This window comes from Letharia columbiana (assembly GCF_014066305.1).
Source record: "Letharia columbiana isolate WasteWater2 chromosome Unknown Sc0000050_s0, whole genome shotgun sequence".
NCBI classification, from domain to species: Eukaryota; Fungi; Ascomycota; class Lecanoromycetes; order Lecanorales; family Parmeliaceae; genus Letharia; species Letharia columbiana.
In genome coordinates, this window is record NW_023501094.1 from 58,858 (window position 1) to 79,555 (window position 20,698).

General features: G+C 43.6%; 8 protein-coding genes across 8 annotated transcripts; 5 read left to right on the forward strand and 3 right to left on the reverse strand.

Annotated features, from left to right (window-relative positions):
* Positions 1-3,030: 3,030 nt before the first annotated feature.
* HO173_010535 (uncharacterized protein) lies at positions 3,031-3,667 on the reverse strand (the record flags this gene model as incomplete). The annotated part of the gene is made up of 2 exons (XM_037312420.1): positions 3,031-3,300; positions 3,344-3,667. 2 exons carry the CDS (start codon positions 3,665-3,667, stop codon positions 3,031-3,033), a joined length of 594 nt encoding a protein of 197 aa, XP_037160636.1.
* A 104-nt stretch (positions 3,668-3,771) lies between these two features.
* On the reverse strand, positions 3,772-4,435 carry HO173_010536 (uncharacterized protein; the record flags this gene model as incomplete). Its single annotated transcript, XM_037312421.1, has 3 exons — positions 3,772-4,049; positions 4,202-4,375; positions 4,417-4,435. The coding sequence occupies 3 exons, from the start codon at positions 4,433-4,435 to the stop codon at positions 3,772-3,774; spliced, it is 471 nt and encodes a 156-aa protein (XP_037160637.1).
* A 3,565-nt stretch (positions 4,436-8,000) lies between these two features.
* Positions 8,001-8,759, reverse strand: HO173_010537 (uncharacterized protein; the record flags this gene model as incomplete). Its single annotated transcript, XM_037312422.1, has 2 exons — positions 8,001-8,441; positions 8,592-8,759. 2 exons carry the CDS (start codon positions 8,757-8,759, stop codon positions 8,001-8,003), a joined length of 609 nt encoding a protein of 202 aa, XP_037160638.1.
* Positions 8,760-9,010: 251 nt separating this feature from the next.
* On the forward strand, positions 9,011-11,008 carry HO173_010538 (uncharacterized protein; the record flags this gene model as incomplete). The annotated part of the gene is made up of 5 exons (XM_037312423.1): positions 9,011-9,148; positions 9,199-9,286; positions 9,351-9,583; positions 9,673-10,876; positions 10,929-11,008. The coding sequence occupies 5 exons, from the start codon at positions 9,011-9,013 to the stop codon at positions 11,006-11,008; spliced, it is 1,743 nt and encodes a 580-aa protein (XP_037160639.1).
* A 660-nt stretch (positions 11,009-11,668) lies between these two features.
* HO173_010539 (uncharacterized protein) lies at positions 11,669-12,342 on the forward strand (the record flags this gene model as incomplete). The annotated part of the gene is made up of 3 exons (XM_037312424.1): positions 11,669-11,773; positions 11,849-12,098; positions 12,152-12,342. The coding sequence occupies 3 exons, from the start codon at positions 11,669-11,671 to the stop codon at positions 12,340-12,342; spliced, it is 546 nt and encodes a 181-aa protein (XP_037160640.1).
* Positions 12,343-12,579: 237 nt separating this feature from the next.
* Positions 12,580-15,543, forward strand: HO173_010540 (uncharacterized protein; the record flags this gene model as incomplete). The annotated part of the gene is made up of 5 exons (XM_037312425.1): positions 12,580-13,044; positions 13,099-13,287; positions 13,348-14,804; positions 14,859-15,025; positions 15,077-15,543. 5 exons carry the CDS (start codon positions 12,580-12,582, stop codon positions 15,541-15,543), a joined length of 2,745 nt encoding a protein of 914 aa, XP_037160641.1.
* An 86-nt stretch (positions 15,544-15,629) lies between these two features.
* HO173_010541 (uncharacterized protein) lies at positions 15,630-17,126 on the forward strand (the record flags this gene model as incomplete). Its single annotated transcript, XM_037312426.1, has 1 exon — positions 15,630-17,126. The coding sequence occupies one exon, from the start codon at positions 15,630-15,632 to the stop codon at positions 17,124-17,126; it is 1,497 nt and encodes a 498-aa protein (XP_037160642.1).
* A 1,098-nt stretch (positions 17,127-18,224) lies between these two features.
* Positions 18,225-20,286, forward strand: HO173_010542 (uncharacterized protein; the record flags this gene model as incomplete). Its single annotated transcript, XM_037312427.1, has 6 exons — positions 18,225-18,339; positions 18,397-18,467; positions 18,516-18,765; positions 18,817-19,166; positions 19,305-19,699; positions 19,755-20,286. 6 exons carry the CDS (start codon positions 18,225-18,227, stop codon positions 20,284-20,286), a joined length of 1,713 nt encoding a protein of 570 aa, XP_037160643.1.
* Between the last annotated feature and the right edge of the window lie 412 nt (positions 20,287-20,698).

A 20,698-nucleotide genomic window follows, 5' to 3' on the forward strand; every position in this document is an offset into this window, starting at 1 on the left:
ATATAAGTATACTTCTATATTAATAAGAGAATATTATTAAAGTAATAATATCTATTATATTATTTATCAAACCTCTATACTCTTAATATTAAGTTTAAAAATAATAGAATTATACGTATATATAATATCTATAATCTCGATAATTAATAAATAAACGAACTTAACGAATTATATAAGACGCTTATAAAGTCTAAAAATAACGAATAGATTATATTAGATGATTTTAATCTTTATTATATAATATAGAGAGAATTAAATACTTATATCGATAAGAGAGTAGAAGAACTAATACTTATAGCGGAAGAATTCGCTATAAAATAAGTATTATTAATAGAAATAGTAATATATAAAGAAAACTATTAAATAATAATAGATCTACTATTCGCTATTTTAGTATTAATAATAAATATTATTAATTATAATATCGAAAATAATTTTAAAAGCGAATTTAATTATCTTTTAATTTTTATAAAGTTTAAGCTAGTCGTAATAGAGTTAGTATTAATAATACGTCGAAACTTTAATAAATTAAACGTCGAGATTCTAAGAGAGATACTCGCTAAAGCTATAGTTGTTACGAGCGTACCCTTGACACACCACTCAGCCCTATGGCTAGCGGGCCTTGGCGGAGGCATCCCCTACTATATCATGCCTCCTTCCCACCTACATAGTTCGGTAGCCTTATTATCCTCGTTCTACCTCACCCTATACTGGTATCGCACCTATACTGGTCCTGACATTATAATAAGGCTCCTTCGTACCCCCCCCGGCGAAGAGAAACTTAAACGGACATACTCGAGGATAGCAGAGTCTAAACAGCTACCGAATATTTCACTTTCTGCTCGGAGCAAGCGACCGAGCCTGATAAAGAAAACGCTGGGTATTTCTACCATACAGAAACCCCACCACATATCCAAATCATCAGATACCTACATCATTCGAAAGAACCTACATCAAACAACCTCCATTATCAACGATAGTCCAATCCATCAAAAACCGAGTCCCCTCCACCGAATATAAGAAATCCTTCTCCGCTCCGCATCGATCTCTCCGCTCCGTTCTTACCTACATTCAAAACATCATAAATTCTTCAAATCCACCTACATCAACACCAAGATACCTCCCTCCGCATCGCCGATCACCTACACACCGCGGCCAGCCCTACCTTATATACGACGACCTACATAACAAACAAACACCCCCACACTCACAGTGAGCCTGCTACAATGGCAGCAAACGTTCGACCTCTTCACTGAGCATGTCGACAACACACTCATAGTGAGCCTGCTACAATGGCGACGGGAACAGCCCCGAAACGGCTACGATTCGACCTCTTCACTGAGCATGTCGACAACACACATAGTGAAGCCTGCTACCAAATGGCATTCAACACATTCAATTCTTTCCCTACCTACCTACCAAACCTACGAATCGACAAAGACAAAGGATGAAATGGAGGATAGACTTGATGGCAAGAGCATGGAAGACACAGGGCAAATCTACAGTGAAGCTCCCAGGCCAGGCTGCCAACAGGTGTTGGAGGATAACACATGCATGCGTTGGATTTTCTTCAGTTTTACCGATGGGATTGATGGCAAGAGCATGGGAGACGCAGGGCAAATCTACAGTGAAGCTCCCAGGCCAGGCTGCCAGTAGGTGTTGAAGGCGAAAAAAGTGGAGGACTATGGCAAGCAGACTGGGCAAGGAGAAGAATTCGGAGAATCTTGCTGGCACGCAGGCAAGATATGGCCAATATCTCCAGGATCTCTGAAGGACATGGTAGGCATGGCAGGCATGGAACAGTCAAGACCAGCATGCGATCCGGCAAAACCTCGGACATGGTGTTTTTGAACGAATTGAAACCATCCGATGTTTGACTGCTACACCTTGGCAAATCCTCTCCGGTCGAGTCCTACAGGAACTATGGATGTTTGGAGACACAGGGCAAGCAATGGGCGTGCATCTCCGGTCTACCAGCCATGGGGGCCATGGCTATTGAGAGGGGGGGGTAGTGTTACGAGCGTACCCTTGACACACCACTCAGCCCTATGGCTAGCGGGCCTTGGCGGAGGCATCCCCTACTATATCATGCCTCCTTCCCACCTACATAGTTCGGTAGCCTTATTATCCTCGTTCTACCTCACCTATACTGGTATCGCACCTATACTGGTCCTGACAATAGTATTAAAAGAATATTTAACTAATTCTTAGAGAAATAATAAAAACTTTATTAATAATAATATTAATTATTAAGTAGCGACTATTATTAACTCTATTTAAGCGATTATAAAGAAATCTACTTCGATTATTAAATTATTATTATAATCTAAATCGAGATTTATATTAGAATATAAGAAAGTATAAAAATATTATAAATCGCTAAAAAGAAGCTAGAGAATAACGCTTTTAAAAAAAGTATAAGATAAATATAAAGTTATTAAGAACTTTAAAAATAATCTAATTAAGAGAACTATTAGAAAGGCGTTTAGAGAGTTTATAATAGAGATATACGAGTTATTATAAATAATATAGAAAAAGATTAAATAAGTTAGAAAATAACTTATAATATAAGTATATCTTTCTTCGCTATTTAATAAAGACAAGTAAAGGCCCATGAATTAAATTCATGGAGTTGGATTTTTCTAAGTCAAATGGAATTTTAGCCCTAGCCCTAAGTCAAATCGAACTCTGATCGCTTGCTGTGCGTTTTTGACCTACTTCCACCACTACAAAATTGATTTAATCTATGTAGTATATAGGCATATATGTGTGGAGAGAGGCGCGCTAAGGCCTAATTAGAAAGGTATATCGAGTGTGGAGGATTGAAACAGAGAAAGGCCATGTCCTTATGGCAAGAAGTATCGAAATACCGGAAAGAAATGGAGACAACATGCTAATTAGTGGTGTGAATCCCACATTATCTCCTGCCGCAGTGAAATCTTTCGAATAATGAAATAGCTGTCAGAGCAAGACATCGAACGGTTTCAATTCGTCCAAATATGTATCGTCCGATGTTCCTCCTGCAGAGGCCTAATTGGCTATAATCGTCGCAGTAGATCCTCCTCTTGTGACGTTATTGTAGTTCCTCCTCTTGCTTCTTAATGCAGTGGGGATGATAGGCCAAGTTGCAGTGGTGTTCTCCGCTTGCTGAGTGATGATTTGATGTGGAACCGTGGAGAGCATGTGACGTGGGATCTTGGAGAGCTGAGCTGTGTTTTTGACGATGGTAGCCTTGTTGCCGCTTGGTTTCTCCGCAGTGTTCTCCGCATTTGCCTGTTGTAGTTCCTTCTCTTGCTCCTCCTCTTGTAGAGTATCAGACTGAGTGGCTAGCTGAGTGGCTGACTGAGTGGATGACTGATATGACGTGGGATCTTGGAGAGCTGAGCCGTGTTCTTGACGATGGTGGCCTTGTTGCCGCTTGGTTTCTCCGCAGTGTTCTCCGTAGTGTTCTCCGCAGTGTTCTCCGCATTTGCCTGTTGTAGTTCCTCCTCTTGCTCCTTAATGCAGTGGGGATGACAGGCCAAGTTGCAGTGGTGTTCTCCGCTTGCTGAGTGATGATTTGATGTGGAACCGTGGAGAGCATATGACGTGGGATCTTGGAGAGCTGAGCCGTGTTCTTGACGATGGTGGCCTTGTTACCGCTTGGTTTCTCCGCAGTGTTCTCCATAGTGTTCTCCGTAGTGTTCTCCGCATTTGCCTATTGTAGTTCCTCCTCTTACTTCTTAATGTAGTGGAGATGATAGGCTAAGTTGCAGTGGTGTTCTCCGCTTACTAAGTGATGATTTGATGTGGAACCGTGGAGAGCATATGACGTGGGATCTTGGAGAGCTGAGCCGTGTTCTTGGTGTTGGGGGCCTTGTTGCCGCTTGGTTTCTCCGCAGTGTTCTCCGCATTCGCCTGCTGTATTGACTTCTCTTGCACTGGCTGAGTGGATTGGTGTGAGATCGTGGAGAGTAGGCCTGTTGTGTCACTGCTGCTGATAACTGTCTCCGCAATGTTCTCCGCAGTATTCTCCGCATTCGCCTGTTGTAGATCCTCCTCTTGTTTAACTGAGTGCGAGGGTACCGAGGGTAAATGTGTTTATATTTGGTGGAATTGGTAGAATTGGTAGAATGGTGGAAGAAGAATGATGGAAGAAGAATGGTTACACAAATAGGTGGAAGGATTATTATCCGATCCCGGACGCGTTTGGTGTGACTACAATATTTGAATGTCAGTTTAGCCCACCTATCGCTGGCTTGGAAGGAGTATATAGGGGAGGACGTATCCGTTCGGGCTCTTTTTGAGGGCCTTCTAACGCGTTTATGAGTAGTAGTAGGTAGCTGTTGGGCTGCGGCCTCGATTGCTAGTAGTAGCGGATTCGCCGAGGGGTGGCCTGGGGGCGTCAGTAAGGGGCTCTAATTGGGCGAGGGGTACCGAAGACGATTGTGTTCATATTGGTGGAATTGGTAGAATTGGTAGAATGGTGGAAGAATAATGGTTACACAAACAAACAGGTGGAAGGATTATTATCCGATCCTGGACGCGTCTGGTGTGGCTACCATAACTACCATATTTGAATGTTCATTTCATCCACCAATAGTAGGCCAAACTTCATTATTTTTACAGCGTTAGAAAGCGCAAACTGAGCTCTATAATTTACGAAATTATGAAGTAACAGCATCCGTAGGGAGCTGATTATTTCAGAGTGTAAAACTTCTACACACAAATTTTTGATGAGGGAGCTCGGGAGAGCTAGCGGGCTGACTCAGCCGGTCTAACTAAAGAGCGTAGTGACCCTGAATTTATGATTGGCTGCACATACAAATTCAAGGTTTTGTAGCTCAGCCCTACCTTATTCTTTTATATATACTGATAAATAAGAATATAACGAATTAGACTTAAAGGTAGATCTTCTTATAAGAATATTCTTTTTATTATTAATATAAACGAAGTTAGATAATATTAGCGTCGATATAATATATTTATAAGCTTATTTAATAGATATAATTATTATAAATAAGATAAGAAAAGCTATAATATAAGTATCGTTAAAGAGAGTCTTAGAAGAAAATATAATCTCTAATCTAATTTTTAAGAAGATTCTAAAGTCGTTACTCTCTTATCTATATAGAATATTTAATATATATATAATAAACGACTATTATCTAAAGCACTTTAGAATATTAATAATAATTATTCTTTCGAAGTTAAATAAGAATTACTCGATTTCTAAAGAATATCGATTAATAGCTTTACTTAACACTATAAAAAAGGTAATAAAGTTTATTCTTATTAAGAGAATAGTATATCTTATAAAGATATATAAACTTCTATCGACTATATATATAAGAGATTATAGATTATAATCATATAAATACGATATTTACTATCTTCTAAAAAGAATATATTAAGTCTAAAACTCTAATAAAGTAACTATAATGTTATTATTAGATATTTTAAATATATATAATAAAGTCTCTTATTCTTAATTACTCTATAATCTTCGAAAGCGAAAAATCGATATAAGAGTAATTAACTAGATAGAATCGTTTTTATTTAATAGAATAATAATACTAAAAATAAGCGAATACTCTATATTAAAGACTCTTATAGTAATCGAAATTTCTTAAAAATTACCGCTATCGCTTATACTTTATCTCTTTTATAATTTAAATCTTATTAATAAATATAATAGTCGCGTTAATTTAGAAACGATAGTTATTAACTTCGTAGACGATATAGATCTTCTAATAATAAGAGACTTTATTAAGAAAAACTATAACGCTCTTTATAAAATCTACGACGAAGTTTATATAAAGTAGATATTACGATATAAATCGAAGTTTAATTTTAATAAATATCAACTATTATATCTTAGTAGAAAATAGAGATTTAGTTTAAATTATTCTCTATAACTTAATAAGAGATAATATATTAAGATAAGACACTTTATTCGCTATCTAGAAGTCGAAATCGACTTTAAACTTCTATAGAGTTACTATAATAAGAAGATTCGATCTAAAACTATTAAAAGTATCGATATATTAGCGAGAATTATTGAATTAATATAAGATAATAATTATAAGAGTATAAGATAGCTTTATTAGACGGTAATTATTCTATAAATAATATACTACTACTTAATATAATATTAGCTTGAAAATACTATCGATTATAATAAAACTTATCTCTTATTATTATAAAGAATTTAATCTTAGATAGAGAGAAAGATAATTAAAGTATTTAAGATTATATTTATTCTAGTATTTAATATAAAAGTATATCTTCTATTAGTTAAATAATAGCTAAATAAGATTATCTTAAAAGCTATCTTATAAATCGCTATTAGTTTAATATATAGCGAGATTATTAAATTACGATTCGAGCGATAAAAGTTTAAAAGAAAATCTAAGAAGAATAGAAAACTAAGTTTACTAGAGCGATATATTAATAGATTTAAAGAATAATATGACGATATTAATAAGATTAAGAAACTATACTCTTTTAGCGCCGCTCTCGATTAAGAGTCTTTTAAAATAATAATTTATAAGATTAAATAAGTCGCTAAAGAACTAGCTAAAAGATCGATTAATAAAGATTATATAATAATATATATAGACGATAATAAGATTAATAAAAAGATGAAAGCTTTAATTATATCGTTAGATATTAATTCTACTTTTAGTATCTATTTAGACTTAAATAACTAATATATAATATACTCGATAAAGCTATATAATATTCTTTAAGCTTTAATTATAGTAGTTATATATTAAATAAGATTATAATTTAGTAGAGTTATAGTAAATACGAATAATTAAATATCGATTTAGACTATCGAAGACTTAGATAAGTACTTAAGATAGATCTATATAATATAAATAATATAGATTATTAATTCGCTAAGATATCTCGAGATAGTAATAGAATTATACTGGATTTTAATATATATTAATATCGACGATAATAAATAAGCGAATAGAGAAGCGAAGAAGGTTATTAACTAGTAAAAGCGAGTAATTTATAATAAAAGAGTAAAGATAAATATTAATAAAATAGCTTAATTATTAATTATATAAATAAGAATAATATCGATAATTAAGATAGCTATTAGAGACTACGCGATAGAATAATAAACTATTAAATAGACTAATAAAAAGCGAGGCGATATTCTTAGAAAAATTTAATTAACACCGTCGAAATAAATATAACTTCTATATTTAAAAGTTAAACGCGCTAAGATATCGCTAATAACGTAAATAAAAATCGAGAAAATAGATTTTAAGATCTTTCTTTATAACTAATAAGTATCGAATATAGAGAATAAAGAATATAAGTATAAAGCGAAGTAGATAGCTCGATATATTCTTTATAAATATAAGCTATTTAGCAAGAAGCGAGGAATATAATAGATCGAAAAGAGAAGAAAGATAAAAGAGGGGATTATTACTTATAAGAATATACTAATAAAATTACGCTACGCCTCTATAGCGACGAACTTTATAAGAAATATAAGACTTATTAGATAATATTAAGCCCTTAATAAAAATTAATAATAAGAATTTACTAGAGTAAACGATTAAAAAGAAAGATATAATTAAGACGAAAGAGCTCTAGCGATATAAAGTATACCCCTTCTTAAGGATTAAGTATAATAAAACGTAGAATCATAACGATAACTTATATAATCTTATTTATTTGAGACTATATAATTGATCGAAAGGATTAGATAGATTACGTAACTCGCATAGTCGGCTACTAAGGTAAGACTTTAGGGTAGTATGATGTAATCAATCAATCAATCAATCAACTACTCCCACACAAATAAGACGGAGCCCCCGCGACTAACAAATACATGAAGCTATACCAACAAGGTAGCAAGCAAAGCCATAGCAAAACAAGCCCCTGAAAGATGCTACCTCTAGCAAAACATGCATTATAAACCAAATAGCATCGTAGCAAGCAGCTGAGGAAGCCTTCTGCGAGCACTGATAGGACCGCTTTCGTAGCATAGCAAGCTAACCAACCCCCATGATAGGCCAGAACCAGTAGTGTGGGGTAGTAACGGACTGCTGAGTGAGGTGTGTGAGTGTAAACGTGAAATCGGGCTGAGGTAGCTGCTGTGGTAGGACTGATGTGATAGGCTGCTGTGATAGCTGTAGAAGTGGCTGTTCTGGTAGCTGTAAAGTAGGCTTTGGTAGCTGTAGAGCAGGCTGCTCTGGTGTGACAGGCTTCTCTGGTACTTGTGGAGTAGGCTGCTGTGATAGCTCTGACAGCTGTGGTATGGTAGGCTGCTCTGGTAGCTCTGGAGCAGGCTCTGGTAGCTGTGGAGTAGGCTGCTCTGGTACTGATGGAGCTGACTGTGGTATGACGGGGCTGCTCTGGTAGCTGTAGGGTAGGCTGCTTTGGTATGACAGGCTTCTCTGATACGACAGGCTGCTCTGGTAGCTCTGATAGAACTGGTATTGCTATGACTGAAACCTCCCCTAAGGGAAGGAAAAAAATAAAAAAGAGGAGAAAAAAAAAGAAAAAAATTTGTGGGGGGGGGTTGCTTTCAGCTAGCAAGTGTGCTATATCTAGACAGGTCTTAGTCTAAGCTTCGGCGTCACCTGTAAGAAGTACTTGAAGCCAGATAAGATACTACTTTGGTATATACACGTGACCGGATAGCTTGGTGTTATAGTTTGTTGTAGCCATTGAGTTGCTGAGCTTTCACTGCTGCCGTAAAAGGCGTCACTGGGATTAAGATAAGGGCGAGAAAACGGCTTAGACTTCATAACTGAGCTTCGGATCGATCTGAAGGGCTGTAAAAGAAAAAAGAGGTATGAAAACAATAGGCACAACAAGCCTAACAAGAAGAACAATGATCACACTCCAAGGCCACTATAATTTCCTCAGCTCGGGCACCAGATTTGAAGACGAGGAGTTTTGGTGGGTAGGAGGTGTTGATTATTCTATGAAGCAGGAAGGCTGCTGCAGGATATATCCCACCAGGCCAAGCCGCTATTGCACATGTAGCTAGCTGCAAATGCCTGCAAGGAAGCCACGCCCTATAACTAAAGTTGAAGGCATCAGTCGCAAAACTGCTCTGAACACTTTGAGGATTCGAGATATGGGGGCAGTTCCTCAGAAAGTCCTCAATTGGCTTCATGGGGCGATTAACAGTGTGAGATACCTGAGTGCTATCTTCCAAGTTTTTGTCACTAATAGTATCAGGAATACCGAAATATCCCACGCACCTACTCAGATGTTGCCCAAACGCTCTCGTACAATCCCAACTTCGCTCTCCGAACAGACGTCTATAGTATGGAATAGCTTTTCCTGTGCACGATTCCAATCGTTCGTTTACGCCCACTGATCTATCGAAGCATACGAGAACGGCCAATCTTCCCTCCTTCTGAACCTACGAGGCACTCTACCTGTTTCTTTCCGGGGTACGACATATGCTTTTCCGATCTCGGTATGGGTACCTCAAGAGTACCCAAACGTGGGGCCCATCGGATTTGTCACGCCGACCAAAGATATGGCGGTCCGGCCTGGGCAATACGTGAGTGGGGAAGGGAGGATATATCATCCGTATCTGGCAGGGTGGAGAGATGATGTGAGTATTGTAGCAAGGATTCCAGGCCATAAAGTTCAAATTACGCTGGGACTTGGAGGCGTCGAAGCCGCACTGACTTGCGGTTTTAGAGGTCCAATCTAAATGAATTTTTCTCCATTCTGCAAAACATCTTTGCGCAGGAACCACCCGTCATCGCGAAGCAAAATTCGGCGTCACAGCAAAACGGTGCACCACCGCCAATTCCGCCGTTGCCACCAGAGCTGGGAAGGTCAGATAATAGTGTCAGACAATCCCAGTCTCCAGCAGGACACCAACGTCCGCCGCCACCGCCAAAACCATTTGATGCTCGTGGTCCGCCGAATGCTCAAGTTAGCGCCCCCACGCCACTCCCACCTCTTCCGTCTAGGCCAGAACCGCAGTACATTGGTTCCTATCTAGCCCAACAGAATGGGTACGCGAGAGCTCCACCTCCTATGCCCCGGAAGGCGCCTCAAAGAGGCAGCAGCTTACAACATGATAACGATGCACATTCTGAACCGAACAGAGCTTCTCATTACCCGAATCAGCAGCCCTGGCTCGACAACGTCAGCCCCATGAGGCCTGGCTCTCGGCAGAACACCTTCCCTTCCGATCAGATGAGCATTAATCAGCCCCGATACTCCCAGCAAGGACCACGGCCTTCACCCACTGGTCAGTATCAAAAGGGTTATCCTCCAGCATACCAAGATCGTGTTCAGCGACCTCCATCTCAACCCAGCTACCAACAACCACCCCCACAGTCGTATCAGGTTCAAAGGCACCCTCCTCAGCAATCTCCGCAATCATCAAAGCCTAAAGCGCCAGAAGATCTGCTTACCTCTTCGTTCGAAACCGCACTCCCAGCACAACCAACAAATGTTGCTCCACCTCCAATTCCACCCAACCCGCAGAAAGACGCACTACTCTCGGCTTTCTCCGAGACTCTCACCCAACAGATACACTCAAGTCATACTTACAACCTTTCTGCACTGCCTCCCCTCCGTGCTCAACAAGCCGCACTGACGCAAACCTTGAACGCCATCAACAGGGAAATATCGCAGCTGAATGACCTCGAAGCGCTGCTTTCCTCGAATGAAAATATTCTGCACCAGGCGATGCGTGATGCTGACAAGGTTCTCGAAGATGCGAAGCGCAGAACGGTACCCAATGTAGATGAGGTACTTGTTGCGCCGACAGTCGTAGCTGGGCAGTTGTATCAGAGTGTAGCTGAAGAGAAGGCAATTGAAGAAAGTAGAGGCGTCTTGGGTAAAGCTTTGGACAAGGGGAGGATAGGGGGGCGGGGTGTGGGCGAAGGTACGTGAGTAAAGCTGTTAATTTGGATTGGCGCTCACTGTGTCATCTGCAGCAAACAAGGAGCTTGGCCAGAGAAGAATTTTTGAAGAAGGCGCTGATCAAGAAGATATCCAGAGGTATGGCCATATCTGACGAGGGAATGTGGACCTGACAAGGAATGAGGCCATGCCGACTTCGGACTTTGGGTTGACCCTGTCCACATGCCAAATGTGATTCTGGTAAATCGCAGATTTGGCTGCCCTGAACGGAGATCCATCCTCTGTGGCTGTCAAATTTGTATAATCTCATGATTTAGACAGATTTCAAAGAAACGTTGCCACTCAGTCATTCGGGCTAATCCTGAAGGCGAACGTTATTGAGCGAAGTTATTGGACGCGTAAGGGGGAGCCAATTGGATTTTTGGCCTGTGAAAAACTTCATGTCAGAGTATTTACAGCCCATCGTACACACGTCTATCCTCTATTCTCCAGCAATGGCGCTCAATCGTCCCCAAACATCCTTCCCTATGACCTCACCAATCTCAACCCATCTCTCCCCATTGGTGTGCCTCCCCTTTTAAACGTAGCTGGATCACAGCCAAAGTCAGCGTCCTGGAATTCGCCGTCCAATCCCAGCTCTCGTAACATAAGCACATACCATCAGCTTCCTCCCAAGCCCTCCCAGCTCCAAATCCCAACCCTACCCACGCGGGCCATGCTCTTCGCTTGAACAGAAGAACGGAGAAGACGACGCCGAAAGAGAGGCCGATGGAGGAGCGGATCAGAAAGGAGGATAGAGCATGGTCCCACTACCATGCTCTTGTATCAGCAAGAGCTCGCTCCGGAGTTTACAAGCCGCAGCAGGAACGCGGCGATGGGTACCTTATCGTTGAGCAATGCCTCGCTAACGGGTTTCGCGGTTCGCGTTGCGGGCGTCAAGGGTGGGGGCGGCTCGTCGGCCATTGTGTGATGGACTGACTATGAAATTCATTAGCAGCCATTGTACACGCTCGAAGAATCGAAACTCACAGGATCGGTTGTTTCGCTAGTGAGAGCTGTTGTCGGCGTCGTGTGCCTCCGAAAACTTGGAGCTCCTGCGGATTCCGGAGCGGATCAACCTTTGGCGCCGGATGTTGAAATTCCTCGGCACACCTTCCGCGCAAGAAAAACATCTTGTTTGAACCTTCTTTGGTTCTGCTCGGCTTCGCGCTCAAAAATCGAACTGCCTGGCTACAATGTCTTCGGTAAGTTACACCCAGCTTCTCAGGACCGGACACTGACTCCACGAGGCAACAAGCCGCTGTAGGTCTCAGCAGAGCATTCTCTCCCTTGACAAAAGCGAGGAACCTTTCGCTGTTCAAATCGCCCAAGCGTGCGGCATCCTTGAGATTGACCTTGATGGGCACTGGAAAGCCTTTCAGAATTCAGTTGATGGGCGAGTGCTGCAGCAACACACCACCTCTGACCCACGAGCGGAATGGGCACTAAGATGGCTGCTCAAGAAACTGCAATACTCGGACTTATCTCCAGGCAGTCCGCACCTACAGCCCAAGTCATGGGTATTACTTCAGGAGCTGGTCATACGTACTCCACTTTCGAGCGTGGCACGACTACTCACCGCACACCAGTTTACAAGTGTCCTACGAAATACTTTGGGGTGGCTTCAAAAACAAGGCGAGCCGTGTAACGGTATCTCCGGATGTGGGAGTAGGAAATAAAGACTTGATGGACCAGCTCGAAGATAGCTCTGACACGGTGGAGAGCTCCTCCAGTAAGCGTGGGACCTCAAAAAAGCGCAAATTGGATGGAACAGTGGTCACTGCGTCTGAGGAAACGGTCAGTACTGCTACCGGCGCCTTCAGGGTGCTGTATTTGGCAATTTGCGGTAGTATCAGGCAGCTGGAGTTTTTAACAATGGACCCGGAAAAGACACAAGGGTTTGCGGTGGAGCACATGAAGAGTACTCTGCAAATCTCTCCGCAGGATGCGGCTCATGTATTGGGGAGCTCTTTCTACCTTACGAATCGTATCATACAGACACCTCAAAAACGTTCGCACCAGAAAAGAGTACTTACAGTGGGACTTCAGAAGCCATTAGCAGACACTGGCTATAGGTCTTGCATGCTCCCCGTGGTTGCCCTCTGGAACCGACGATCCCTTTTAGGACAGCACTCATCCACTTCAAGCAATGTACGCAATCCAGAGAAAGTTTGTAGAGAGTTCTGCTAATGCCATGCTTGTCAGAGTGCATTCATGGCTTCTTGTATGCTGCCCGTTCTCCAGCTCCTGCATACATGCCGTCAACGTCCGGCACCCGGGGAGGAAATGGCAGAAGTGATCAGATGTTTAGAAGGGTTGCTTATCGATTTTATTGTACTGCCGCTTCGCAGCTCTTTCCAGGACCTGGAGCCTCCAACTGAGCTTGAGAAAGAGGTATCTTTTACTTCTTTTGGTGATCGGATGGTCTCTTCGCTGAGACGATTTCTTCCGCAGCTCGAGAGCCCGTTTCTTCGGGCAGATTGGAAGACTGATAAGCACCTTGCACTCATGATATTATCGCTTCTGTTCGATATTGCAATCAGATGCCGCCCTCGAGATACTCCCAAACTACGCAGGCTTGAGAATCCGTGGCTAGAACAGCTTTTCATCAACCTCGCAAAGTGCGCTGAAACCCTTTTTCCCCCTTTCTCATCATTCAGAGCGCAGAAAGACCATATCCGGGTGATCAAGTGGATGTTGCGCAAAGCTGTGGATCATCAGGTGCAATTGAGCCCTTCCACTATTGAGGCAATTCTGGATCAAGCTTCAGGCCTATTCCAGAATACTGATGACAGTCACACCGAGACTCGCGTTGATGTTGAGGATGATAGTCAAATCGAATGGGGCCTCGTTAGCTTGTGCATACTCAACGACTCAAACACCTTTGTAGTTCCGTCTTCTTCAGCTAGTGACAACGGGACGTATGCATACCGACCCCCTAACAAATATCTATCTGCTTTACTTCGAAATATCACTGACGAAATGTGCTACGGATCGTTGGAAGAGGACAAGAACTACGATTTCAAGCTTCTACATGTCATGAAACCGCTCTGCAGCGCCTTCACAGATGCGCGGGACTTGACTGGATTTCTAGAGCATTGGAGGGAGCAGCTTAGCATAGTTCAAGGCCGACAAGAATCCAAGCGGAACTACTTCGAGCTTATTCCCAGTATCTGGGAAGATGAAAGACTACTCCTGCACGTTGCACAAGTGGTAGAATCATCGCTCACTGCAGGCCAAGTTGATCGAGTCCTATCAACAGCTACTCGTGATCTAGCGCCTTCTATCCCGAATGTACTCAGTGACAATTCGATGTCTCTGGCGAGCCTAGTAATACTCGACTGCGTATGTACCGGATTATTCAAGGACGAAACATTGGTCAAGCTTGACTCGATAGCCCTGTCAGTGTTCAGCTTGCTAGGGCTACTGGTCTCTAGACCCCCAAAAGTATCTTCGCCCCATTATTGGAGAGTCTGGAGGATCAAGGCGACAATCACAGATCGATGGTCATCGTTGCGCGACTCTTCAGTATTCAAACGCAAAGCCCATCCCGCGATATGTATGGCCTCTGAACTGATCAAACACATCTCCTCAGAACTAACGCTCCGCGACAACGTCGATCTAACGGAAGAGCTGTATGCTGTCAGGTTCATGCTCAAGTTTGCAGCGATGGAAAACTCTTTCTGGGAGGACCTGCAATTTTCATCGCGTCGAAAGATCGTATTAGCCGTGACGAAGCTCTTAGACATTATGGAGCCTTTTTGCCATCGCATAAGTCATGATCACTTTGGGACTATGATGCATTCTGACGCCAATTCTCAAAGCGAGAAATCCCCATCAAAGATCAGTCCTGTGGACAAATTTTACTTCGACTGTATTGAAGAGATCATCGAGTCGCCAGAAGTTCTCAGGTGAGGAGCTGGATTGGTCCTATTGCTCGTCATGCTGACCTAATATCTGTGTAGTCATCTCGATGGGGGCACCCAAAACCGCCTCGTGCAGCAGCTTTACTGGGCATCAGTCTTCCAGCAAAGGTTCTTGGGTGCCGCGAAAGGTCCATTTATCGATTACTCTTCTTGCTGGAAAAAGCTATTACGGTGTGATGCATTAGCTGAGATTGGATCTGTAACGAGTAGGCGTGTTCGAAGTGGACGACAAGTTGATTAGAGGCTAATATCCGTAGGTTGTCTACGAAATTTTCAGGTTGACCGCTACCTGAACACATCAGATTTTGGGGAACCCAAATATTGGGACATTGGAGCCGCGGACTACGTAATAGCCCTTCGAAGCATTCAAGTAACTCCTACCAACGCTTTCGATCGAGGACAGAGGACCAAATTGGCAAATCGTGTCCTTCGCATACTCCTGGTTGCAAACATGTCGAAACTCGCGAGGACCACAGATCACCTGATTTTACTGACCAAGCTCATCCAAATGCCCAACAAATCAATTAACATACTCACCAATGAGAACGAAATGCCAAACAAGGGCTCTGGAAAGCTTAATGATGAGATGGCTCTGATTAGTCTTGCGCGAGGGATTGATAGCGTTGTAGGGTGGTCAGAGGATAACGTGCACAGTGTAAAGGCTTTGAGACAGCTTACACATTCAGTGATGAGGCATGATCCCGAGAATATTGCCCTTGGTTAGATTCGCTGACCCTTATTTTCAGCTATCTATTCACGACGCTCGACCAGAAGAGCACCATTACATACCTCCAAGCATTCTATGGGCAGATGGCCCGCTCTTTGGAAAATCATTACAAAAATGACATCGCCTGTACCACGGCTTTCGCGGCTCTGTTCGAAATGTCGTTGACCCATTTTTCTCGTCATCGAGACGAATTGCCCGACTCTCTGAAGCCAGCGGGGTTGGACACTACACGTCAGTACCATCTACAGAGTATTCTCAACTGTCTCGATGGTTTAGATGAGACTAGTCTCACCGAACCGGAGCGTAGACACAGCTGTGGAGTCAACTTGGAGTGTCTGGCCGGCTACTCTGACCTTCTCGCCATTCACCCCAATCTACGAGAAATATCAGGTCGACTCTTTAGCGGTGACGGGCCCTTCCAGACACTGAAGGCTTTAGACCACCACGAAAAGTTCGATAGAGCAGAAATTACTTACAAAGACTGCTGCAGCATTGAATATCTGGCAGTATGCCTTGCCAAGGTGGAACTCCGTCTGTATACGTACGACTACAACCTGCACCCGAACTTGGCATATGAATCTGAACTATTGAAGAACTTGCACTCACGTCACGAGATGAATAACCTTCTAGGCCATTTCAAAGACGCAATACCAAGTCTTAGTTTACAAAGCAAGAAAGAGCTTTGTTTCGATTTTCACATCGACCCAAAGGAATATCTAGACTATTCCCACTTACTTCGAATTCAGATCGGGATATTGTCTTTGGGTGGTAATGCAAATCCTCGCCCTCTATCTAACAGGCTGACAGTCCACAATCCAGATCAACAGGTGGAAGAGCTTAACGATGATTTATCTCGACTTCTGGTTCTCCTATGTAGAGGCCTTTCCCGACGAATTGGGTTTCCTGAATGCATGCTATCAATGCAGTGCATCAACATGCTTTTGCAGAATCACACGCGCGTCATCTCGCAATGGCATATCGACGAGTTACTTGCTGCGATCGCTGTCAAAGCATCCAACCTAGATACTCAAACGGAGAAGAACTCAGGCAAGCTCTACATTGGTCTTTGCAGATTATTTGGCACCATACTCGCCGTCCACCGAGCCAAGATTGGAGGTCGCTACCACCTGGTGGTGTTGACATTGCAAGCTCTACTACGATGCTTGTTCGTCCCATACAAGGATAGCGAGGCAGTCGGACGCGAATCGTCAACTTTTGGAGAGAGTCACGCTGCAGCATATGGGCGAATTCTAACCATGATCTGCGATCCCACTGTCTCGTCTGTCACACGATCGAGGAACAGATTGCGACTAGAATTGAATGACAAAACGAAGAAAGCACGCAGTATCGCAGGACAGCATTTACCGTATCTGATTATGGAGTTTTGTGGATGCCAGCTCACAGGTCGTCTGCTGCCTGGGATGAGAGCGGCACTAAACGTGGGCCTGTATGCAGTCCTTGCGGTCATTTCGCCTGATATCATGCGGACAATGAATGCGGCTATGGATTCGAGCAGTCGGTCCGTCTTCAAGGCGCTGTACGATGACTATAGGCGGTTTGGCAAGTGGAACGGGGGCTGAAGGAAATGATCAGCGGTATCCACCAAGAAGATCAGCATGGTTGTCTTATTACCGTACGAAGAAATACGACAGGACGCCATATGAGGTCACGCGACATGGCGGCTTCAGCTAGCGAAACATTGACTGGATGGCGCCGAACCTCTGGTGCCACCATGAGTTCATCTTATAGGTCGGGGTTTTCTTGAGTGTCGAGGCTCCTCAAATATAAGCTCATGTTGCTTGGCAGGTATCGCTTCGATGTCTGGTTGTTTTATCGTGTGAGCACATCAGGTCAAGCCACAAACATGGTGACGGCACTTGGAGACCGATGTCTTTCAGATCGTTTATCTAGCATGGCCATGAGATATGCAAGGCTGATCTCCTGTAGAGACGTCTCTAGTTGCATGGGATGTACACGTAAATAACACCGTAATGGTAATCATCTAGATTTTTGTTTTCTTCTTCTCATTTTTTATACATGACTCCATTTTTTAAGATGATCAAGTCTTTTTCGCATCCAGTTGCTCAATCAAAGAGTAGTACGGTGGAGCGACAGATAAGAGATAACACTAAGCTTCTGACTTAGTGCGGGGGACATTGCGCTCGCAACAATTTCCCGCCGTCACTACAGACGAGTCCCCGCCCAAATTCCCCGCCGCAAATCGTCAGACTATTACTGCACGATTGCATCCCATCCTTTGTCTAGGAAGGAATTATCGTCGTCAAGGCATGCGCTATCGGCTTGCGACGTCGAGACACTGGCTTGTGGCGGCCGCTGGAGAACCCCACCATGCTCTCTCATCGGCCGGTGCCAACCGCGGGCAACTCTCTCAAATATAATACATCCTTGGCCCCAGATATGTGCGCCTTCATTCTTCTTCTCGCATTGCCAACTTCGAGCTTGAAAAACTCGGGGATAGAAGGCCAGAACACGCCAGCTCCTCCTCCGCAAGAGTCCATTTGTCTCCGGAGCACGAGACACAGCCTCTTATATATCAGCACCCTGAGCCCTCACCCAACGACCCGACAGCCAGGCTGAGAACATCAAGTCGACATCCCAGGACTTCATTCAGTCATAGATCTCGACAACATCAGGATCTGGGGTACATCACTGCTGCCATGGAGAAGCTAGAAAATTCCAGACTCGCGTACTTCGCGAACAAGATCGCTGTTTCGTCTGAGCCAGGCTTGACCAATGCCCAATTGATGTTGCACAATTTTGATCTGAAGCCTGGTTAGTAGTAGCGCCGGCGTTTGGGAGAAACCCATGCAGGAGTTGACAAGATCACAGTGGAACCTGAGCGCCGACAATGGGGTGCATGGAATTTCGTTGGTTTCTGGATTTCCGACTCGTTCAACATCGTATGTGGGGGACCTGTCAAAGATTAGACATTTATTGACAAATCTTAGAATACTTGGATGATATCGTCGTCTATGGTCGCCAATGGTCTCTCATGGTGGCAATCATGGCTCTGCGTATGGATCGGCTACGTGATATCGGCTACTTTCATCTGTATGACTGGACGCATCGGTGCAACATACCATATACCGTTTCCCGTCGTTAGCAGGGCGTCTTTCGGCATCTGGGGTTCTCTTTGGCCGGTGTTCAACAGGGCAGCCATGGCGTGTATCTGGTATGGTGTTCAGTCGTGGATTGGAGGTATTTTCTCTCACTTATACCCTCTTGAACGCCATGCTGATGTTGGCACAGGCGAATGCGTTACCCTAATGATCCGCTCGATCTGGACCTCTTACGAAAACGTTCCAAATAGCATGCCGAAAAGCTCAGGAACGGTCACCAGGGACTTTGTCAGCTTCTTCCTCTTTTGGGCCTGCAGCTTGCCAGCCATTTGGTTCCCCGTGCACAAAATCCGCCATCTTTTCACCGCCAAAGCATTTTTCGTACCCCCTGCCGGTGTTGCCTTCTTCATCTGGTCGATCGTCAAGGCTCATGGAATCGGACCCATTGTACACCAGCCATCGTCGAAGCATGGAGGTGCTCTTGGATGGGCTATGATTCAAGGGATCATGTCATCAATTGCCAATTTCGCAACGCTGATCGTAAGCTACCTTTCGGAACCAGTCTCTCCTAAGCCGAGCAGAACTTGGAGTTGCAAAGCATGATCTGGGAGTATCGTACTCTTGAGACTTGTTTTGCGATGCCTTCAGATGGAAATGCTGACTCCGAAATTTTGATAGGTCAATGATCCTGATTTCGCCCGCTTCGCAAGGAAGCCGAGAGATGCGCTGTGGTCTCAATTCATCACCATTCCTGTGGGCTTTGCGGTGACGTCCTTCATCGGTATTATTGTGTCGTCTTCCTCGGCGGTTATCTATGGAGACCCGGTCTGGAACCCATTGGATTTGCTTACTTACTTCTTGGTGAATCCTAACACTGGGAAGACGGCGAACGGACCTGCTAGATTTGGAGTGTTCATCATTTCGTTCGCCTTCGCTCTGGCTCAGCTGGGTACAAATATTGCTGCCAACTCCGTGTCTGCTGGAACAGATATGACAGCCCTTCTCCCACGGTATCTCAATATCAGACGGGGTGGTTACATTTGCGCTGCCGTTGGTTTAGCTATGTGTCCATGGTAAGTCTTTCCCACTGCCATACGCAAGCCCATCACTTGACACGTTCATCCACAGGAACCTTCTCTCCACCTCCAATAACTTCACAACCTACCTATCCGCCTACTCTGTCTTCCTCTCCTCGATCGCCGGCGTCATCATCTGCGACTACTACGTCGTCCGCCGCGGCTACTACCAGATCAAAGACCTCTACTCCGCCCGTAAAACGTCACCTTACTACTTCACTTTCGGCTTCCACTGGCGCGGATACACAGCCTACATCTGCGGTATCCTCATCAATATCGTGGGATTCGTTGGAGCCATTGGAAAGCCTGTGCCTCAGGGTGCCAAATACATCTACAACATCAACTTTTTCGCCGGTTTCCTCGTCGCGAGTCTGACGTACTGGATCTTGTGCAAAATTAGTCCGATCCCGGCCTGCAGTGAGAAGTGGATGGAGGTTGGGGATGAAATTAGGAATGTTAGTGTTGCTTATGGGGCTGAGGGGTATGAGGATGATAGTGTAAGTGCGGGTAGTGGACAATACAAAGATGATGAGGAAGGGCAGACCGGTATTCGAGAGAGGCAAGTCGGGAAGGAGGATTTCTAAAAGGTTGGGTGTATGTTTTTTCGTATATCTGGGTGGGATATAAGGATGATTACTCATGATTGATGAATGTTTGGTATATAGAGTAAAGGACTCGGGACGGTCTGTCCAGAAAACATAAGTCATTCTTCCTGAATAGATGGTACTCAACAACTCTTATCCTGTCTCCAAAAACCTCGCGCGTCGTGATTTGGCTGATAAGGTTCCACTTGGCAACATATCGGCTAGTCCATCTAGACCAACAATTGGCATAATACTCTTACCTAAGACAGCGCCATGTGCCAGTGACTCTTGATGTACCTCATTGACAGACCACCCGTTTGTTTGCTCGAACCTGGAGGGTGCCGTCCTCTCAAGTTCATAGATTCAGTCTCCGTAATTTTAAAAAAAAAGGGAAAAAATTTTAAAAAAAATT